We start from the raw sequence: 18,221 nt of genomic DNA on the forward strand, positions 1-18,221 counted from the left end.
AGGAGAGCCAGGCTGATACCATCTTCCAGCGCTCTGGCAGAGGGATGCAAGGCTCCTTCCCCGTGGGAGCCCAGAGCCCTACTCTCGCTCGCGCAGCTGCAAGGGCACCCACTCCAGATGAGCATCCCACCAGCCAGGTGCTTGCTGCATCCCTGTGCTTAGAACGCTTCGAAGGAACTGAAAGCCAGGAAGCACGTGGCCTGTGTACCCCCAGCACTAGCCCTCATGCTCCAGCGTGGCCAGCTGCATGGCACGGACCACCATTAGCCCGGGTCTCGGCATGGCCAGCTGTGTGGCACGGACCACCATTAGCCCAGGTCTCGCTAACCCAACTGAGCTGACCTTGCAGCCGCACCTACAGTGCCCACCGCCACTGTGGCTGTGAGAGGTTTCATGCTCAGTGCAGGCACCCCAAAATCATCAAATCCCTGCTCTTAGGACACAATGCTCCTTTTGAGTGAAAGCAGCTGGTAGCATGCCTGGAGGCTGCCAGCGTGGCAGGAGCCCCGCCACCACCACAGTGACAACTTTTAGCTATCACCCCCCACTGATGAGCACTATTTCGCCGCTCTCCTCAACCTCGTGTAGGTCGGTCGCGGTCCGTTTGTAGTGCCCTTGCCTCGCAGGACAGTGCTGTCTGGGACCACGGGAACACGGCGGCTGCCTGGCAAAACGTCAGTGTATTTTCTCCCTTCCCATTTCTACTTGCAGATCCATGATCAAATTCCTCTGTTCAACAGGTACACCTGTGTCATCTGCCCCCTCTGCCTGTAAACAGTTCTAAAGCCCCTGGGTAAACTGTCCTTATCCTGCTGTTGTAATCCTTAGGAAAACAGAGAGGGCTTGTAATTTGCTGGGACAGTACTTGGAATGAAATATTGCGTCACTTAAAACAACAGCAGCAAGTGTGAGATGCTATTGAGTGGCAGATCTTTGAAAAAAGATGGTGAGCTGCAGCTACATGTCAAACAGCAGCTGGCTTTGCAGTTTTGGGGACCAGGCTGGTGTCCAGTGTTTCAGTTCTTGCTGCTTCTTTCTGTACCTCTGATGCAGCCTCATTACCCTCACAGGATTTATTGATGGTCCTTAGAGACACGTTTCCCCCTCCTGGCTGTCACAGACAAACGCTATGGGAATGCAATGTGGGAACACTGCTTTTCAATACCTCTCATGACATTCTATGGCCTGATGCTGACATTTGTGTGCAGTACTGACTTCTTTTTGGGAAAGGGAGTTGCTTTGATCTGCCTGTGGTAGGGTATAAAAAAAAAAAAACCAACCAGGCAAAGCCTAAAGCATGACAATAGATGGCAGGGCAGCGGGGAACACGCATGTCTGCAGAGCGGAGCGATGCTTGGTTTCCATGCTGGCTATATGGATCTTTGCCAGAAGCAGCATGTGTGTCTCCCAGTCCCCACCCAGACCCCATCTCTGTACGCCTTTGGGACCTGCTGCAAGCTGTGCAAGCAGCGAAGGGAGAGCTGACCTCGCTGTCCTGCACTTCTAAATACACGCAGGAGAAATGAAGAGACAGCAAGGTCGTCTCCTTTTATTCTGCACTGCCTGAGGGACTCTGCTGGGGGTCTCTCTTGTATTTAACCTGGAGGAGACTTTTTCCTGGAAAAACGTTTAAAGCCCTCAGTCTGGAGGCAGGTGAGACTCGGTGCAGTTCCCGGACACAGGAGCGTGCAGCTCAGGGAGCAGGTGGCCCCATCCTCCTTGCAAACCAGTGGCCACGCTTGGGTACCTGCACTAGCAGAACTGCCCCTGCACGGTCTGCGTTGGTATTTTTGTCTAACTGGCAACAACCCCATCTGTCTCAGCCGTGGTGGTGTTACAAAATTTCTGTCAAGGGCTTCCTGCAAACCTGAAGGACATGAAGTCTATCCTGCTTGCGCCAGGTACCACAACTCCTACAGACACAGAGCTGGGAGGGCTCCTTGATTGGCATCTCTAGCCCCTCCCTTTTATTTATTTATTTTTTTAATGTTTGTGAAGGGACGAGCCCCTTCATACGCTCATCCAGCCTAGCCTTTAGACTAGGGGGCTTTGCTACCTTTTACTCTCAGCAGAAGGCTGAGCTAAAGTCCTGCTGCAAGGTTTGCTGCTGCTCACCCTAAATGTATTTAGTCACTTTATATTGTTTTCCTGCTCAGTATTGTCCTTTCACTTCAAAGTCTTCTCTCCTTTTGCCTTCTTCAGCCGTATGTATTTTAGTGAAATCACATCCTTCTTCAGTTTGCTAGCACGAGCAAGCGATGACCTTTCAATCATTTCTTCTGTGGTACAGTCTCCATTTCCCCTCTGTTATCCTAGTGGCTTTTTCTGCACATTTTCTGGTTTCAGGGATTTTATTATTAAATACGTGCTGCAGAATTCTATGCCACAGCCTAAAGAATGGATCACCATTACCGAGTATTTATTCTCTCTCTCTGTGGGAAATACGTTGCTGAATACATGTTGGGATCATATTAGCATCATTCGTAGTCTCACTGCAGAGCCACCTTATGAACAGTACATGTTTTATGGATCTTAGTCTCATTCCCTCTGCCTTTTTCACCTGCTCAGCCCCCAGCTAAATTTTTTTGGTGACAATTTCCTCAGTATGTGATATTACTTTTTATATTCTCTGTATTCTTAAATTTGACCCGTTGGTTTTTTTTTTTCTGCTTAGCAGATGGGTCTGTCTTGTTTATTTGACCTTTAAAAATCACGTTTTTGGTCCTTCAGCATAGGAGGGGCTGCATCCCACCTCCATGCCAGTAGCACAGTTTCTAAATAGGCTTAGTTTCTTCTGGAGAGGTTTAGTAATTAAAATTTTAATTGAGATTAGTCCCAAGATCAAGGACTTCTACTAGGAACCTCTGTGTTGCAGCAGCGTTCCTTCCAGCTCAGTAACTTACTCTCTGCCCTCCTAACCTAGAAAACCCATCGCAGCCCTCATCTGCTGCCAAACGAATCATTTCCCATGACTTCAGCTGAGCCATGCGTTATTCATGTCAGCATGAAGGGAAAGTAGGGTGTGTGATTTTATGACTTGGGAGTGTTTTTAAGGGGTCCTGAAACACTGAGTCATCGTTAATATTTGTCTGTCTTTGAGAAGTGTCTGCCTTCTGTCTAGCAATAACTATTCAGGAGGTGACTTGGGGGCTAAACCCCAGCATAGTTTAATATTTGACTAAGATTGTAAGATCTTTTAGACACGCATGGCTTGTAGTAAGAAACTTGGTGCCAGAGACTGCGTCAGCTGCCTTCCTGTGATTGCTATCCAATCGGGCAGGTGGATGCCCACCTTCCAGAAGGAAGTGACCCCGACAGGCAGAAAAATGAGGAAGACTTGGTCCAGGTCCCCTTTGCCCCGCTGTGCAGCCCAGCTCCATGGCATCACCCTCCGCAATGACTTCCTGACAGCAGCTTGTGCCACCGGCTGCTGCAGGCAGCTCCATTCTGCTGCGCTTCACCTGGGGACCGCTCCGTGTATAATTAACGCTTGGGAGACAGGTTTGCTTGCTTGCTTGTTTTGTTGTATTTGCCTCAGGTTAAACCTCCTGGTGTGGTTTAGGGGTGAGACCAGGATGCAAGTGACGGCACAAAGATGTGGCAGAGGAAGGAGGCAGGGAGGGACCTCATCGGGCCATGACTAACCACTGGTCCTGTGCAGCGAAGCAAGGGAAAGGATGACAGGCTGCTGAGTCCTCCTGAGAGCCGTTCCCATTGTGCTCAGGGTAGCTTTGGGGAAGGGAGTTGTAATCAGGGTATATTTTTTCTTTGGGGAAGTTGTCGTCTACAGCCCTGCATGGCACTGGCTTTTATTTTAATGTTGCTGGTCAAGGTAAACCCTTAAGGGCAGGAACACTGGGAAAGGAAAAAGGGAGAATAGTGTTGAGACTAATTACACTGAGAAAGTATCTGCATTTTTGTCTTGTCTGCGCTAGGCTTTTACAGGGAAGTAGGTATGGACATGTGAAGCAAAGAAACTTCAGTTTGCAGGAACTAGAATAAACTCAGTATTTTCCATTGAAGTCCCTACACGCAACCTGAGCTGTTCTTCACAGCACCCGTGAGCGGAACAGGATCAGCTGTGGGATTCCCCAAGGTCTCTCCTGCTCCATCACTTCCTACAGTGACTGCATCCCTGGGAACCTTCTGACTTCCAACACTTTCAGGCCAGCTGCCAGTGCCTCCCGTGGAAGGCTGCTCTCCCCAGTGTTCGTAGATGGCAATTTCCCTGCAGGTGTGAGCAGCAGAGTCCCTGCCAGTGTAACTGCACCATTCCGAGAGTTGGGGTCACAATAAACTCCTTGGTGCAAGAACTATACAGGTGTCCTCTGCAAGCCTGAAACGTTAAAAGCAGGCTGGAAAACCAGGAAGATCCCCTTTGTCTATTCAGCCAGCGCCTCTCCCGTCTCCAGCCCTACCATTCAACTACTGCTGAAACCTCCGTGCCACATGGAAACACCGATAATGCTTTCAGTGCCGCAGGCCTCTTTCTGTAGGGAAACAGCAAAGCAACACAGGAGGGAGGGCAAGAAAACAACCTGGACAGGTTTTCGAAGATCCCCAAATAATCCATATGGCATCTAATTCACGTTGCCAGCTTCACCCAAGCATTCAAGGGGCAGGTGGGGAGGGTCTTCCTCCTCAGTGCAGATGCTTACTCATGTCACTGCCTACAGGGTGTCAGTGGATGGGTGCAGATCAGCAGAATTAATTGCCTAAATAAGGATAGAGTCCAGGGTGCGCTACTCCTCCGGTATGCCAAAGCAGTAAGTAGAACTATTTCACATCTACCCTTCGCAGCTGCTGCTGAGCCACGAGCCTTTATGCCTCGCTGGGCTGCCAGGATCAGAGGCAGGAGGCAGGCAGGCAGGCAGGCTAGCTCATGTGGCCTCTTATCTTTATCGCTGAGACCTTTCTATTTTCTGAGGTGGTGCCAAATAGTGCAATTTTGGGTTGATTAGTCAAAAGTCAAATACTAAGTTGAGAAATGTTTTCCTCTATCTCAGCATTCCTCCTTCTCACTGCCCTTTCATTGCCTTATGAAAGGTGAGACTGCTGGGGGAGAGGAGCAAGGCTGATCACCAGTCGCCTGACTGAAGAGTGTACAGGCTCGCCTCCGCGTGCTGGTGGGAAGGTAGCAGCACTGCTCAAGTGAGAGCTGGGAACTGTGAGCTGGAAACCCCTGGCTGCTTCCTTCAGTCTCCAGGAGTCGAAGGTGAGAGCTGATTGCTCCCCCTCTCCTTGCTAGAGCTCTGGGGCAACAATGCAGCCTTTCTGGCTTCCACACTCCTGTGGAGACACTGGGGAATGATGGAAGTGGATGATGTCAAGATGCTGGGTATACTGGGGTTGCTCACATGGGGCTCTAGATTTTTTTAAATCTCCAGCCCTGGCTACATCTGATCTCCACAACTTTTTTTTTCTGTGACTGCTCCTGCTCACAGGAGGGTGCAGAACCTCTTTACCTCGCAGCATCAATGTAATATTGATACAGTCACATCTGGTGTCTTCCCTGTTTTAATTTGTGTTAACTATCATGTTTGCAACCCTAGGGAAAGTGATTATTTTCTAAAACAGGTGGAGAGTGGCTTCTGTCTGTCTTGAAGGGAAACATTCTTCCTCTCTAGGCTGGGACTCCAGGGAAAGGGGCCGACCTGGTTCTCCGGAAAGATGAGCTGGAGCCCTGCTGAATTATTGAGCATGCATGGCAGTCATCAGCTCAGAGAGAAAGGGAAGCACCAGCCTGGGTCACAGGCGTGGGACGGAGATTATTAGCTCCAAGGACAGAGGAGCGTAACCAGATCTGCCTCATGCACTTGGTTGCTCTGCTGCCTGGATCAGCATCACAACTGCTTGACACTGTGACACAGATGCTCAGCTTGGTTTTTGGCCCTCTCTGGGGCCACAGGCAGTCACAAAAGCCCATTTCCACAATATCAAAGCCCCCCCCCCCCCCCCTTTTAGAGGCAAAACCTCACCCTTGGGGCAGGCCTGGAGAAGCAGCAACCCCTGGTCACACACATGGAAACTGAGACACAGTGTTCTAGTGTAATGCTCAAATGTGTTGGCCACATTTAACCCCCCTTTATTCCCTACATAAATGATAAGCAGATTTGCAGAGGATGTGATCACCAGCAACTGCTGCAGGAGAACCATTGGAGCTTACGTGTGCGCAGCTCTTGTGAAAAAACATGTTGTCTGATGAGATGGTTTTGGTCCAGGTTGTATGCCCAAGGCTGTAAGGAGAGATAACGAGTCTGAAAATCAGATCACCTCTCCCCGCTATGCCCGTGATCCCTGAGATGCCCCTCACTGTGTTGTCCAAACAAAATGGTGAATGTCCTTCTGTCCCTTTGGCTACGTGGATCCAAGGAAAGGACAGGACGGGGTGCAGCACTGTGCAAAGTCACGCAGCTGCTTCCTGCTTGGTGGCAGCTGGCACCTACAGCACGGCAGGTGGCTGGGGCACCCGCGGGAGGTGCTGCCTTGTTCAAAGGATCGATACAGCTTACCCTGTACAAAGCACCCAGTCCTGTCCCTGCAGGAACATGTACCACACCCTCACAGAGCGATCTGGCACACTTCTTCCTCTTGCTTCAATGATAGATCAAAATAGTTTATTACTGGGGGAGGTCTACTTTATCTGTAAACATTTATTTCTATATTGCCACCTTCTCATTACAAACAATTCATGACTAAGCTCATATAAGCCAAAGCAGTATGATGAACATCCTGCAATCTGGCTCACTTTGGTTTACAGCTTTCCTGAGGTGGCCTCAGACATCACCCTCTGAACGCTTTATGCCACTGTAGGGTGACGCTGACAGAGCAGCACTAGGGCACCAGGGTCTGCTTAGTACTTTGTCAATAAGTGTACGGGTGGTGGGGTGAGCCTGCTCATGGACCTTTTCTGATCTGGTATCTCAGTGCATTGCTCATGATCAAGTGAGGTTACAAATCAACAGCAGCTCAAGCTGTTTGAAGAGCCATTAGGGCACCTTATATTCCCCTTTCCCTCTTCCTCACACCTGTCCTGTGACCTGTGGATCCCGTGCTTCATAAATTCAACTATTCTGGCAGAATATTAACAGGGCAAACCCCATCTTTCATGTCGAGTTGGATCGAACTGCTCAACAAAGCACACCAGGGTCAGCACAGGGAATGGACGACGGAGGCAACTTCCCTGCCAGCCCTTCAGCTGCTGCAAATTTGTAGACTGGCTCAGGGATGCCAGGTAACTTCTCTTGTAAGTCTGGTCCTCTTTCTCAGATCTTAATGTCAGCCTGTCTGCAGTTCCTTGAGACCAAGGTTGTTCTCCCCTATTAAAAAAGGTCAGTCCATGAACACCAAAATAGAACACTTCTATTTGGAGACGAGAACCTGACACCGGGCAGTGTGTGCCCTTTGGTCCAGAGCTACCTTGAACATCTGCCTGTGTTGGGCCTGCATATTAACCTTTGAAAAGTCAAGAGTTGTAAACACATTATAGGATGTTCAGTGGGTTTTGCAAGGTTTCTAATAGTTAAGAATCTCTGAAGAATCTGCATTCACTGAGTACGCTCTGAGCCTCTCACAACACGGATTTTTCTGGGAAATTTTGGTCAAATGAGATGGGTTCAGGAGCGAGATTAGAGGGAGGATACAGCCAAGCATCAAGGAAAAATGGGTAAAGCTGCTTAAATAGCTGACAGCTGTCTTCTGAATAGAAATTTTAGGCTGTCTGAAAAGCAGAGAAGATGGTAACAGTGTCAGGTATATTTTAATACTTTATCCCTCACTGACGTGGAAGTAAGTTTCAGGATCAGCATTTTGTGGAGTTTTCTGTCAGAAAAGGCTTTTATTTTTTTGCTCATATTCAGGATGAAAAGATGGACTGGCATGGCCCTGCCCATTTTTCCATCGCCCTACGTACAAGATGTTGCTGGCTGGCTGTACCGCCATCCCTCTGGGCACAGGAATGTGGCTTTGGCAGGGGCAGTGGGAATGACTTCCAAAGGAGACCAGCCACCCTGCAGGATTTCCCCATGCTGCCCGGCAGCAGCTTGCACTGGGAGAAGGGCTGGTTGCTTTTCCTTTGGTTTCTCTAGCTCTTGGTCTCCAAACTGGAAGTACTTTGGCTGCCAGGAGCAGCAGAGAGACTTACTTGCTTTTTCCACATAAATCATGACACTGGCATTGCTGGATCTGCTTCATGATGGAGAGTCTCAGCTGGTTTGTCCATTGGATAGGGCAGCTCCCTGGACAGATCACTGGAGAGCTTTGGGAACAGATGAATAAAGAGGTGTGATACAGGGTCTGGAGTGAACACAGGTATCCCAGTGCCCTGGCACCCCTTAAACACAGCCAGCCTGATTTCTGTTCCTCCGAACAGCGCTGCTCACACATGTTCCTCTAAAATGGCACAGGGGAATAACGCTGCAGACCTTTAACCTGTCTTCCAGTAAGAAATTGTAAACCAAGCAATGATATTTGATATTATATAGTACAATAGTAGTTTATGATACTTCAGCAGGTGAACCTGTTTACCATAAATACTTTTCTGTGGGAAGAAGATAGTGCTATACCCCTTGACAGGCCTTCCCCAGCAGTGTCATCATGTCAAATACTGTTGGTTTTTTTTTTTAAAAAAAGGACCACAGATATTTTATCTCAGAAGCACCTTCCTCAAATGATCTCAAATTCAGGCCAGCGGGAATTCTACAGAAATTTTTGAGAAAGGTGGAATAAATTTGAGATTGTAGAATACTGCAAAATTGGACTACTGAGCCCAAGTCTGGCTTGCAGTGTCACTGACGTAGTATTCCCACTCTTGTAAAAGAGTGGATGTAGCCACCTGACTCCAGACCACTCCTTACCTGTGCTGGATCCGGTGCTTCAGCTGGAAAATGCTAAATATGCCATTTCAATGGGAACTAAACCCTGTAGCTGCAGGCAAAGTAGTTTACAGAGGCCCTTGGAGCTTGAATGCAGCAGGATTCAATGCATAATGTACGGCTCAGCCCTCTGGAATTGCACATGCACTTAAGCTATGCCTGTAGGAAAACAGTCATTTAAAACCTCCTTCTTCCCCACCTCTTGGAGATGACTTGCGTTAAATATTAACTAACTTGGTTCATCAATTCCTTGGTTCACTTGGCTTCTTTTAACAACAGATGTTATTACAACAACTCCTCTGCCTGCCTCCCTGCTCCTGTCAGCACGGCCAATGGTGAAACCCAAGAATCTGCTGCTGTAACTCTGCCTGCAGAGCCTGGCTGCTGCCCTGGCGTGTGGTCCCCCCACTTCTCTCCCTGGGATCACCTACACTGCCCGCCTTTGGCATCCGTGAGTAGCTACTGCTGTGAGTTGCAGAGAGGCGTTGGTGAAAGGGGACAGAGAACAGGGGTGAGGGAGCCCAGGGGCAGACGAGTTCCTGCTGTCAGGGAAAGAGGTGGTGAGCATGGCCAGCAACTCCAGCGCACTGCCCCGGGTGACTTTCCAGACGCCAGAGAAACCTGGGGAGGAATCCTCACACAGGAAACTGGGCAAGTTAACCATAAAGTACAACCGCAAGGACCTGCAGCGCTGGCTAGACCTGGAGGAATGGATCAACGCCCAGCTGCAGGAGCTGTACCAATGCCGGGTGAGTAGCTGGGGCAAGTCAGCGCTTCAGTCACCAGGTGAATGGACTAGTGGCCCTGTGTGCTGGGACAGAAGTTTGCTTGTTCTGCCTGACTGGGAAGAGCTTCTCATCTTCAGCCTTCACCGGGTATCTTATTGCCACCTAGTACAGCACTCTGACTGGTGTGCCTGCAGGCAGAGAAGCTTGCAGCGATATACTCCAACTATCTTTACACTGCCTGGTCTTGCACCTGCTGGGGGTTGTGTGGCTATTGCTCAGCATGAGCAGCAGAATCTGGAGACATGTACAAGCCCAGGATGCTTCTTGTTGCTGAGCTCTATGTGGTGAGTGGCTTTGCTGCAGTGCCTAAGCTAGCTGGGTTAGAGCTATCAGTGTATCCCTGTTCCTTATAGTCACAAGGGCGTAGCTATAGCTGCTGTTTGGGTGAGACACTCCAGGCAATGCTGTACCTGTAGCTGCAGGCTGGACACACTAGTGACAGCAGGGGAAGAAAGAAAAAAAACCACCAAAACCATCCTTACATGTAGAGATCTGATGCCTTCATCTTCACAAACCCCCAGAGCTGTCTTCCTTGCCTGAGATTTCCTTTGCACCAGAAACAGTCCCTCCTAAATTCTTCCTGCCTATCTAAGAGCTGTCCCACTAATAAAGATCCAGGAGTGCCTAGGTCCAGCTCCAGAATGGTACCAGTCTTTACTTGAGCTGATGCGACATTTTTTCCTCAGGGTGGTGTGACATTTAAATTGAATTCCAGCACTGGATGAGTACACTGAATTTTTAGCCTGGGTAGTATTGCTTCTATTCATGTTTTGTGATTAGATGGATGGCATTTAACACTGGGAGTTTTCAGAAGGGACAGTGCTTTACTCTGTTTGAGATAATTCCTTTGGAGTGTGGTACAGGAAAAGATGAAAGGATTTCCCACGTTGTACATCATAGTCTTAAACCCATTTAAATAGCTTGACTAAGGGTTTTTCTTTTATCTGTGGGGCAATGGCTAATACAGTAAGAGAACCCAACTTTCTTAACTCACAACCCCGTATATCTTCAACAGAAGACATAGATGGGTTTAACAAATTACGTAAAACAGCTTATTCATGTCCTGGATGGGATCAGACTAAATAAACCGTTAAGCTCTCTCTGCCATTTTCTGTAGTTGCACCCCAGCAGAGCATTAACCACATTTTTGAGATCCAAGGAAAAAAAGAGTTGATGATCGCTCTGAGTCTTCCACTCTGAGCACCAGCAGTTTCAAATGGCAATTGACAGTGGAAGTGGACATGTTAGAACAGCCCAGGAACGGTGATTTCTGTGCTCTATGCTGTGATGGCACAGGGAAGCTTTTGCCTGCCCAGGCTGATTTTCTGGGCCTGAGAGATGTAGAACAGTGTCAGCTCCTCGGCTGAAGAGCCAAACTTCAGGAGCAGTCTCTGAGGCCATCTTTATGATTGTGGATGCTGTTGTTACTTATTATTATTACTATAATTACTATTATTGTCATTTTCTCTGTGACTGTTTCCTATTTGATATCTGTGGGAACGTATCAGGTTCTCATGCCATGTTGGGAAGGAAAAATAGTTTCTGTTTTGATTTATGCCATATGCAAAGAATATGCAGCAGAAAACAAACACGGAGAAAAAAGTCCTTCATTCTGTTGCAAATGCATGGCTCCTCTGAAAATGAGTATACTACTGCTCGTGTTGTGTTAATTAACATTCTTAGACTTCCCAAACAATTTTATAGCAGGTTTAGTAAAAGTGACAAAGGATAAAAGCTCATAATCTCTTCAAGACTTGTGAATTTCCAATTGTTTTCTATAGTTCATAAAGTGACAGTAATAAATTCTCAGCTGATAATGCATTATGAAACGTTATATAGTGTACATAGGAGCAGATGTTATCGGTAGACCTAGTCAGCCAGGCAAAATTCAGTGTGTCTGCGAAGTGCTAGAGTGGTGGTCCTGGGGAGTGAATGCTGTTCTAAAGAACAGCAGCAGTGACAGTGTCACTTGCCAGCCATGCTTGCATTGGCTTCTAAGGGCTGTCCCTGGGGCTGGCGGCTCAGTTCAGAGAGCCCTTAGCCTGACTGTTGAGATTTGCCAGAGGTAAGCAAGGAGAATGGGCTGCTGCTTTGAGTAACAGAACGTCTTGCCCTTTGGCGAATTTTTGCCGTTTTAAAGAGAAGGTTTGGGTTGGTGGGTTGGTTTTTTTTTGATAGACAAGAAGCACTTGGTACCACCAGTAACATGACCCAAGATGAGGCTCCCTGTGTGCTACTCTTACTTGCCCAAGTCTACAGATGTACACTTGCGAAAGTATCAGAAAAACCAAGTCAGGTTACATTATCGCTTCTGGTTTTCTGAGAATTAGGAGCTGTTTACTGTCATCAGAGTAGCTGCCCAAAGGGGATATTTTTTTCCCTGCTACAAAATCCCAGCAGGCACTAGTTACAAATCCAGCCATGCCCTTACAGGAACAGGTTGGCTGTGGATTGCCTTTGCTAGCATGTCTCCAGCACAACAGGTTTCCCAACTTCCTTGTGTATTTGGACCAACCTAAGAGATTTACTACCAGGAACTACATAACATGATGCTGTGCCAGGTCAGAGACTGTTAGTAGGGTACAAACCAGCAGGTCCTCCTGCTCTCCTCTGTGAGTTGTGGCAAGACTACTTAGCTAGCCCGGCTAGTGTGGGCTTCCTTGGATCCATAGAACTCCATTACATTGCCTCCTTGTCAGCTTCTTCCTTTGCTCCAGCTGCCCTTGGCAGTACAATGTTCCTCAGTGTCTTCCAGAAACCTGTGTGACAGAGTCAAATAAACAGCGTTGCAGCTTCAAATGCCAGCAAGGCTAGTTCAAACATCACCCCCTGATCCAGATAATCTCAATGCTATGCTATTTACCATCATGAGGCTTTTTGCAACAAAACTAAGACTCAGACGATTTTGATTTTCAACATGATTGTCTGCACGTGGAAGCCAGAACACCATCCAATACTAGGACCAGAAAGCCACAGACAGATCCCACCCTGTCTCACCCTCCTCGCCTATTTAGCTTCTTAGACAAAGCCAGGCTGGATCAACACCTGTTGTCTAAACAGTCACATAAAAACTACTACCTTTAAGAGGAAATGCTGTGTGGCTCACAGTACAGTACATTTAACCCTAAGTCAGCTGCATAACTAAGCTGAACAAAGGCCTTCTACTTCCCCTCCAGCTTGGTATCACAGACTGCTCAGAACAAGTTTATTGTTTCCCTGTAAGTATTGCCTTTATCGTTTAATGTTTTACATACACATCCATAAATGCTACCCAGCAATCACGTACTGCGCTGTTAACACAGTATCCTTATTCTGCTGGTTACTATCTTGAAATATCACTAGCGTTGTGCTGTCAAAGATTCACTTTGCAAACACACTGGAAACCACAGCCTGCTTGCCTTACAGTCTTGTAGAAACACATGGAGCTAAAATGTGTCTGTGAACATTTACAAATGTTTCCAGCTAACACTCCCATGCCTTACAGGATTACAACTCCAACCACTAAAGCTTGGGGTCTCTCTTACCTTAGAGACTATTTTATCCCTCTGGCGTCTGTTAGAGAAAGCTGGCAAAATATTGTTAGGCCTTTCAAAAGGGTATTTTTTTTCCTCTCCATTACTGCAAAAATCCTTATTATAAATACCAACTATGTGAATGTATTTAGCCTAAAAGCCCCAAATCTCCTTTTATTAGCTGTGCCTTTCTTAAGATTAAGCCCACTGGGTTTCTGTTGGGTGAACGCTTGTGTTCACTCCTCACAGACGAGGGTTGTCCCATGCTGGCTTACACTGCACTGCAGCTGACAATCACAGCTGGAGATTCTTTAAAGGGTCTTCCCATATGGACAGAAATCCCTGAGCAGTGGGATGAAGTGTTGAGGTAGGAAAAGATGAAGAACGTGTACATCAGCATGCATGGCGGCAGCAGACACCACAGAAAGGCTGGAATCCATGCCCTCTTTGCAAGAACCTCATTTTGAGATGATTTCTATCCTGACCTCAACTTCACAGCACAGTGTTATTATTGCAACTACTTTCTTCTCAGCTGCTCAGTTCTTCAAAGATGGCCTCTAGAGTTTTTAGAAGTTTGAAGGTTTATTACCTGTGGGTTGTTTTTTTTTTTTCTTTTTAGCTAAGAGAAGAAACAGATGCAGCAGCTCCTGAACCACAAATTGATCTTGAAGATCTCCTGGAGGTCCCAAACGAAGAACAGAAATTAAAACTACAGGTCAGATAGAGGGACTTGGTGACTTTAAGTTAGTGACTTCCTTCACAAAGAGAAGTAATGGTGTGTGGGGTACAGAATATGTGTAAGCAGTGTTGCATGATGCTTCCCTGTGTCATTGCCTGCCAAATGTATTGAGATTATATTCCCCTTTTGTAGGGAGGAGAGAATAGGTCACCTCATAAAACACTAAAATGACTCCTCTTGGTTTTTAGGAAATCCTCCATGAGTGCTCCAGCCCGACAGAGGTGAGTGAAGCAACATCAATGTGTTACACTGTGCTATAAAAGTGTGTCTTTGTTTATGTTTGGCTGAACAGCCAAGATACTACTGTGCCTAACATGATGCTGCAGATTTGTTTAAATCCCAATGGGAAGTATTTGCCACTTTATTCTTCTGTGTTAGAAAAATACATGTAAGTCTACATGAGTAAGCTGAAGATAGAGTAGTGGAGCAAATAAGGAATTACTCTTTACAACCAGAGAAATGTGATTCCTTGTTTTGGACATCCTAAGCTGAGAAGCCTGAGTTGCTGTTTGGTTCTCAGTGTAGAAAAGCCATACAGTGATACAGCTCACATGACCATCTTGGCACACTTAACTAAATGCATTCTTAGCTTAAACCACCCTCGTGTTATGAGTGACAAGAACGTGGGATGGAACTAGATGGCATTGGGCGGATCGTTGTTGAGCAGTGGCCACATAAATTAGTTTTACATATATTTTTTTTCCCCATGAAAACTTTACAAGTACTGGTTTGGAGTTAGAGAAATCCCACAAGCTGTCGCAATGCCCAAAGAAGTGGAGCCCTGTACTTTGCAGCGTAGCGCATGCACCACACAGCACTGCATACCTGTGCAGAATGGGGTCCCCCATCAGTGCTTCGGTCATACGCACTGCATGTGAACATTGTGCTTGGACATCATTCATCAGTCTCCACATCTTGTTGAGCCTACGTAACTGCACAGTGATGAACATACAGAAAATGAGGTGGATGCAAAACTATCATTGAAATTAAACTTGGCTGTAGCAATCATTACAGATAAGTCTCCTAGCAGGGGTTCAGCAGACAAGGCTGGCAATAGCAAAATAGTTTTCAGAGTGTCTGAACTTCAGATCTTAGGCAAGAACCCCACATTCCCGAAGAGATAACTGAACAGAGTTTGCTCTACTGATTCATGGGCAACAGACAGCGTGGAACTTGCTAACTACAGATATTGCTTCCCCATTGGCCAAAGCATGTAGTTTCATCCTGGTGATCTTGAATGCAGCCCCTCTGAAAGATCACAGCAGCCTATTTTCAGAAAACATGCAGAGGAAACAAACTGATTTGCTCTGAAGGGACTGACTGAAAAGGTATGTATCCTTGGCATTTACTTCCACAGCACGCTGTGGCAGGCCACCTCTGACCATCCAAGTGAGGAAGCTGGACTTCCACACAGCACAAATGGTAACAAGCTGCAACACTTCCAGTGACCTTGCGTAATTACAAGGACATGCAGCTATGTCTTTGGGTGAAGAAAGGCTGCACACTCCTTTATGGTGATGTTACTTGTCTTGCAGAGGGTAAAGTTTGCACTAGTCACATTGACTTCTGCTTGGAATAACCAGATGGTCCAGTTTAGTTCATAGTCCTTGGCTGTGTCAGCAAAGTAGTTCGAGTTTATCTCCATTAACTGCTCATCTATCTGCTCTGCCTGTCCTCAGCCCCTGCTCCAGGTTATCATTAGTCCTACCTGTGTTTTGCTCCAACTCTTCTCTGCCAGCCACTTCCTTGTAGAATTGGCACAGCTCCGAGATGGTTTGCAATCCACAACACAGAGCTTTACAGGTTCAACAAGCAGGACAGCTTGCTTTGGCCTAGATTGGGAGGGCAGTTGAAGTGGGCAGGAGGTTATGGTGGCAACAGGAAGCAGTGGGACCTAACAGGACAAGAGCATCCTGAGGCCGTCTCAAGGTGGAAAAAGCAGGTTTCTGGGATGAAGAGGGGCAGGCTGGCTCCTGGGGAAAAAGTAAACATGGCTGCTCCAGAAGGAGACAGGGGAAGGGAAGCAGAGGGGCTTTCAGACTCTCCTCATCCATCAAAAGGTTCCTTTCCTAAGCTAAAAGACAGGTTTGCTCAATATATGTCAAAATTCTGGTTTCTGCTCAACATGGAGGCGAATGTGGGAATAACTCTTTGGGCTGGTGAGCACTGGAATTAACATGACATCCTTCTTCAACCAATTCTCATTGTAGGATTTCATTACGGAATTGCTTAATCGATTGAAAGGTCTCCGGAGAGTTACCAGTCCTCAGAAGAAATGACCTTGTCCACATGGAACACCCAGCTTTGGTCACAAGAAAACATGCACCTTCCCCACAAAAACCAGGATCAGCAACATCACTTCAGGATATATTTAGGACTTACTGTTATTGAGAAACATCACCAAGTTTGTGAACTTTGTACCAGTGGTTTGAAGTCTCCACTCCTTCCAGATCTATGCACATAGCAGGGAGCTAGATTGTACATTTTCCTGATTCTTAAAAAGGGCATGTTAACTGGTAACAGGACAAGATGCCCTTCCTTTAGTTTCTTCTAGGAATTTCCATGCTGGCTGCAGAGCACTGAATACAGTTTTCAGGAGCTCATCAAGACTTCTTTCTTTCCACTCACTACAAGAAAACAAGGCATTGGTTATCACTCACTCATCAACATGGAAAATCTGTTACTGTTAAGCTGCACCCTGTTTCAGTCTGGCTGGGACCCAGCTGTGAGCTCTTGCCTGTTACTGCTGTACCTGACTCTACAGCATTGCACATACTTTGAAAGTCCTATTAAGCCTCTGTTATTCATGAAGGTTGGACAGAAAATATACAGTAGGATGGAAGGAAAATGTTCAAGTGCACCTGGTCTACTTAAGGGGAAGTTAGTGAAACAGATGCTAAAGCTAACGGAAGAGAGATTTTTTCCTTTTTGTGGAACTTAGGACTTAATGATTTAGAAGCTTCTAAAGGAGCAAGGTCTGGGAATGACTTTTCTCGTAATTTAAAAAGATGTTCGAAAAATGCTTATTTTATATATTGAAACAGAGAAAACCAGTTGTACACTGCCTGCTTTTTCTCTCTTTTTAGACACTAAAGAAAAACTGAAGGGAAAAAATACCTGCTCCCAATTTCCCTGCAGGAAGCATCTCAGAGCGAGTCTTGCAGACAGGTAGGTCTCACAAATGAGAAGTGAAGTAGGACACATTGTCTTGCTGCAAAAACTCTTCTGGCAACAACTAACACGTGGCTGGAAAAATACAGAGGAAACTACATCCAGTCTCTCAGCAAGTCAGTAACTTGACACATGCGGCTAGGAAATAAGACAGCAAATGGAGGCTGATCGCTTAGGCAGAGTGGACTCACATTATGTCCTGCCCCTACGCTCTCATGCCTGCCACTCAAAACACAAAAGACGAGTTGCTGAGTCACATCCAGAGGGGCTCCTATGTACCAGTATGTTCGAGGCTAGCTTTTGAGTACATGTTTTGTCAGACAGGGAGAGAAGGGGCCAACTCTGAAACAAAAGGAACATGTGCAGGTTAACTAATAAACAAGAACTCTTGAGCTGGACCAGTAATACCTTAAATACATTAGTCTTTTCATCTTTATCAGTAACAGGGTGAAAATTATTACCTTTTGCTTCCCTCCTATTTTCCAGCAGAAATGTCAGTAAACAAGCTGTGGGCTGTGCACATCTCTAGAGGACAAAATCCAAGCTGTGGTAACAACTGTGATGCAAGGGCTTGCTTCCCTTCACATGCTGTTTCTGTATGCGACAGCCTCCTGGAAGTTTGCAAGCCGTGCAGCTCATACCTTGTCCTAAGGCTGCTCCAAGAAGCTCTAAGCCTCACCCACTAGGTTGGAGAAATGGTCTTTATCAGGTCCATATGTATCTATGGTAGCACTAGGGACATGCCATTTTTGGCTTAGTAAGGGGCTAACGGGACACACCTGCCCTCCTGAAATCTCAATTTATAAGTAAGTAAAATAACAACAACAGAACTAAAACCAGAGCTGCACTGGCTGTAGATCTGGCATTGCTCATGGGTTGGTACCTGCTAACACTCCTGTATCACATCTCTTGAGAAGGGAGAGCAGCACACTGACAAAGAGCTCTGAGCACCGTTAAAAACACAGCCGAGGTTCAAACAGAAGTGCGGGTGGAAGATGTAGGTGGACAGGCCATGAGCTGAGTGTCCTAAACTAGAGCTGTAATAAGCTGCAGCACAGTAGTGTGCAGCAGTCCAGATTAATTACATACCCTACCAGGAGGCTTTGTCTTTGTTTTATTCTGCTGAGCTATGACAGCA

At 46.7% G+C, this 18,221-nt stretch overlaps 1 protein-coding gene and 1 long non-coding RNA gene across 2 annotated transcripts; one reads left to right on the plus strand and one right to left on the minus strand.

The window, feature by feature from the left end:
- Positions 1–6,041: 6,041 nt before the first annotated feature.
- LOC129785313 (uncharacterized) lies at positions 6,042–8,952 on the minus strand. The gene is made up of 2 exons (XR_008749209.1): positions 8,856–8,952; positions 6,042–8,257 (listed from the first exon to the last, which is right to left on the minus strand). It is a non-coding gene; the product is annotated as an uncharacterized LOC129785313 (long non-coding RNA).
- A 483-nt stretch (positions 8,953–9,435) lies between these two features.
- On the plus strand, positions 9,436–16,237 carry PPP1R14D (protein phosphatase 1 regulatory inhibitor subunit 14D). Its single transcript, XM_013294528.3, has 4 exons — positions 9,436–9,622; positions 13,793–13,888; positions 14,101–14,133; positions 16,123–16,237. Exons 1-4 carry the CDS (start codon positions 9,440–9,442, stop codon positions 16,189–16,191), a joined length of 381 nt encoding a protein of 126 aa, XP_013149982.2. The 5' UTR covers positions 9,436–9,439; the 3' UTR covers positions 16,192–16,237.
- The last annotated feature ends 1,984 nt before the right edge of the window (positions 16,238–18,221 follow it).

This window comes from Falco peregrinus, chromosome 1 (assembly GCF_023634155.1).
Source record: "Falco peregrinus isolate bFalPer1 chromosome 1, bFalPer1.pri, whole genome shotgun sequence".
Classification (NCBI taxonomy): Eukaryota; Metazoa; Chordata; class Aves; order Falconiformes; family Falconidae; genus Falco; species Falco peregrinus.